Source organism: Pan troglodytes, chromosome X (genome assembly GCF_028858775.2).
Source record: "Pan troglodytes isolate AG18354 chromosome X, NHGRI_mPanTro3-v2.0_pri, whole genome shotgun sequence".
In the NCBI taxonomy this organism is placed as follows: Eukaryota; Metazoa; Chordata; class Mammalia; order Primates; family Hominidae; genus Pan; species Pan troglodytes.
The window spans coordinates 130,676,874-130,680,387 of record NC_072421.2 but is presented as its reverse complement, the minus strand read 5'-3'; the positions used below and the strand labels follow the sequence as shown (position 1 = coordinate 130,680,387).

Sequence of the window (3,514 nt, the reverse complement as noted above, 5' to 3'; positions counted from 1 at the left end):
TGTTAGGCAAATGCTATAGACTGAATTTTGTCCCCCTACCCAATAAAATTCATATGTTGAACTCCTAACCCCCAATTTCACTACTCTTTCACTACTGTCCAGCTCTGGTTCTGTTTAGCAAATGCTATAGACTGAATTTTGTCCCCCTACCCACTAAAACTCGTATGTTGATGCCCTAACCCCCAATTTGACTGTATCTGGAGATAGGGTCTTTAGGAGGTAATTAAGGTTAAATGAGGTCATAAGGGTGGGTCCCAAATAGGATAGGATGTGTCCTTATCAAAAGAGATCTCTCCAAGCCCCGCTGCCATGTGAGGACACAGTGAGAAGGCAGACATCTGAAAGCCAGGAAGTGAGCCCTCACCAGAAACCAACCCTGCTGGAAACTTGATCTTGGACTTCTAGCCTCCAGAACTGTGAGAAAATAAATGTCTATTGTTTCAGCCACCCAGTCTATAGTGTTTTGTTACGGCAGCCCGAGGTGAGTGAGACAGCACCTCTGTGTATCTGAGGCTGAGGTGTATGCTTGTGTGCAATCACATGCATTATTTCCAGAGTCGAGGTGCTAGAGGAAGTTGGTGTGGACTAGAGAAGCAGGCCTGAAGACACAGAGCCTGTGTGGCATGGTTATTAGGACTTTTGGTGAGTAAGGCAGAGTTGAGACCAACGGTGGGAGAAAGAGACTGCCACAGGCCTCTGCTTCTGCTGGGCTTTGTCTTGTTCTCTCTTTAGATTTCTTTCTCATTGGCAATGTGTGTAGCTTCCAAAGTGAGGTGTAGGCTGTGGACTTAGTCTATTGATTGTACCACAGCCCAACAAATAAATGATACTGTATATTGTTAACTCCTTTTTCCCATCTCTATCTACTCAGGAAGGCTTAGTGTAGCTGTTTGGGTAGAGAGACAAAAACTGGATTCTTCCACAATAAGCTTCTTGACCAGCAGGTGAAGAAATAATCCTTGCAAGAGCCCAGATCCAGCTTCTTGTGAGACAATGGCTGAGAAGAAATGATAGACGGGCCTGCAGAGGCCTACACGTCTGATTTTCATCAGTCCCTTTAGGATGTGCTATGGTTTAAATGTGTCCTCCAAAAGTTCATGTGTTGGAAACTTAATTACCATTGTAACAGTATTAAGAGGTAGGGCCAGAGGAAGAAAGGCTGAAGGCGTGAAAAGGCACGCAGGCGCACTGCACGGACCGCCCCCCTGCCGCTGCGCACCTCACGTGGCGCATGTTACGCCACGTACCACACGCCACGTACCACACGCCACGTACCACACGCCACGCACGTTACGCCACGCACGTTACGCCACGCACGTTACGCCACGCACCTCACGGCAGCCCTACACTCGGCCTGGAAGAATTGTTTTTCTTCTCTGGAAAGGTGAACATTTATAGCATTTATTTCCCAAATCTGGTAACATGGCAAAATATGTCAGTCTCACTGAAGCTAACGAAGAACTCAAGGTCTTAATAGACCAGAACCAGACCAGCCGCCCTGTGGCCGTTCACCCCTCCACCGTGAACCCGCTCGGGAAGCAGCTCTTGCCGAAAACCTTTGGACAGTCCAGTGTCAACATTGACCAGCAAGTGGTAATTGGTATGCCTCAGAGACCGGCAGCATCAGACGTCCCTGTGGTAGGAAGCCCAAACCCACCCAGCACTCACTTTGCCTCTCAGAACCAGCATTCCTACTCCTCACCTCCTTGGGCCAGGCAGCACAACAGGAAAGGAGAGAAGAATGGCATGGGCCTGTGCCGTCTTTCCATGAAGGTCTGGGAGACGGTGCAGAGGAAAGGGACCACTTCCTGCCAGGAAGTGGTGGGCGAGCTGGTCGCCAAGTTCAGAGCTGCCAGCAACCACGCCTCACCAAACGAGTCAGCTTATGACGTGAAGAACATAAAACGGCGCACCTACGATGCCTTAAACGTGCTGATGGCCATGAATATCATCTCCAGGGAGAAAAAGAAGATCAAGTGGATTGGTCTGACCACCAACTCGGCTCAGAACTGTCAGAACTTACGGGTGGAAAGACAGAAGAGACTTGAAAGAATAAAGCAGAAACAGTCTGAACTTCAACAACTTATTCTACAGCAAATTGCCTTCAAGAACCTGGTGCTGAGAAACCAGTATGTGGAGGAGCAGGTCGGCCAGCGGCCGCCGCCCAACTCAGTCGTCCACATGCCCTTCATCATCATCAGCAGTAGCAAGAAGACCGTCATCAACTGCCGCATCTCCAACGACGAATCAGAATATCTGTTTAATTTTAACAGCTCCATTGAAATCCACGATGACACAGAAGTGCTGATGTGGATGGGCATGGCTTTTGGGCTAGAGTCCGGGAGCTGCTCTGCCGAAGACCTTAAAATGGCCAGAAATTTGGTCCCAAAGGCTCTGGAGCCGTACGTGACAGAAATGGCTCAGGGAACTTCTGGAGGTGTGTTCACGACGGCAGGTTCCAGGTCTAATGGCACGTGGCTTTCTGCCAGTGACCTGACCAACATTGCGATTGGGCTGCTGGCCACAAGCTCCGATGGATCTCAGTACAGTGGCTCCAGGGTGGAGACCCCAGCAGTCGAGGAGGAAGAGGAGGAGGACAACAACGATGACGACTTCAGTGAGAATGACGAGGATGACTGACGTCCTCTCGCCTTAAGATTCAGCTTCAGGAAAACATTTAGGGAAAAGAAACTTTTTTTTTTTTTAAATGTGAGGTTTTCTGTTTCTTTTTTGCCTACTCCCAAGAAGATATTGGTGAGCTATAGAATTTAGATATGCACCTCTGATAAGCAAGGATTGTTTCCCGTATGATTAAGACGTGCTGTTGATGTGTGTTTTGATACCAGTGTGCTGACGCAGAATCTTTATTTACTTTTTTTAGGATTTTGTGTTTTCATTTTCTATTTTTCTTTAAATGCAGAGTTCATTGTTGCCCCTTAACAGTTTTTCCTGAGTTTACTGAAGAAATTGTACTTCATCCACATCCATGAAAATAAAATGCTCTCCTTTTGTGCACAGTGAGTACCGAATGCCGTTTATTTGCCGTGGATTTGGATGGCACCCCCACTGATGCATAGCAAGACTCTTGAGTTTTCCATTTGTTCAGTTTTGCAGTGTCCAGAGCCCCAAGCAAACGGCAGAATTCTATTTTCAGAACAATAAACACCATCAATCTTAAAAAAAAAGAGGTAGGGCCTTTAAGAGGTGATTAGGCCATAAGGGCTGTGCCCTCATCAATGGATTAATGCTGTTATAATAGGAATAGACTCTTGATAGAAGGATAATTTCAACCCTGTTCCTCTGTCTTGAATGCTTGCTTGCCATTCTGCCATGTTAGGACACAGCAGGAAGGTCTTCACTAGGTGCCAAGCATATGCTGGCACCATGGCTTTGGACTTCTCAGGCTCCAGAACCATAAGCCAAATAAATCTATTTTTCTTTATAAATTACCCAGTCTGTTATAGGAGCAGAAAACGAACTAAGACAGGATGGCTGAAGGCTCCCAGCTGGCAAT

The 3,514-nt window shown here is 47.2% G+C and overlaps 1 protein-coding gene across 1 annotated transcript; it reads left to right on the top strand.

Moving 5' to 3' along the window:
• The first annotated feature begins 1,303 nt into the window (after positions 1–1,303).
• TFDP3 (transcription factor Dp family member 3) lies at positions 1,304–3,021 on the top strand. Its single transcript, XM_003317694.5, has one exon. The coding sequence runs from the start codon at positions 1,423–1,425 to the stop codon at positions 2,638–2,640; it is 1,218 nt and encodes a 405-aa protein (XP_003317742.1). The 5' UTR covers positions 1,304–1,422; the 3' UTR covers positions 2,641–3,021.
• Positions 3,022–3,514: the final 493 nt, after the last annotated feature.

What these genes read in the sequence shown, in the direction of transcription:
- TFDP3 (XM_003317694.5), top strand. Translation starts at nt 1,423, where the DNA reads ATGGCAAAATATGTCAGTCTCACTGAAGCTAACGAAGAACTCAAGGTC.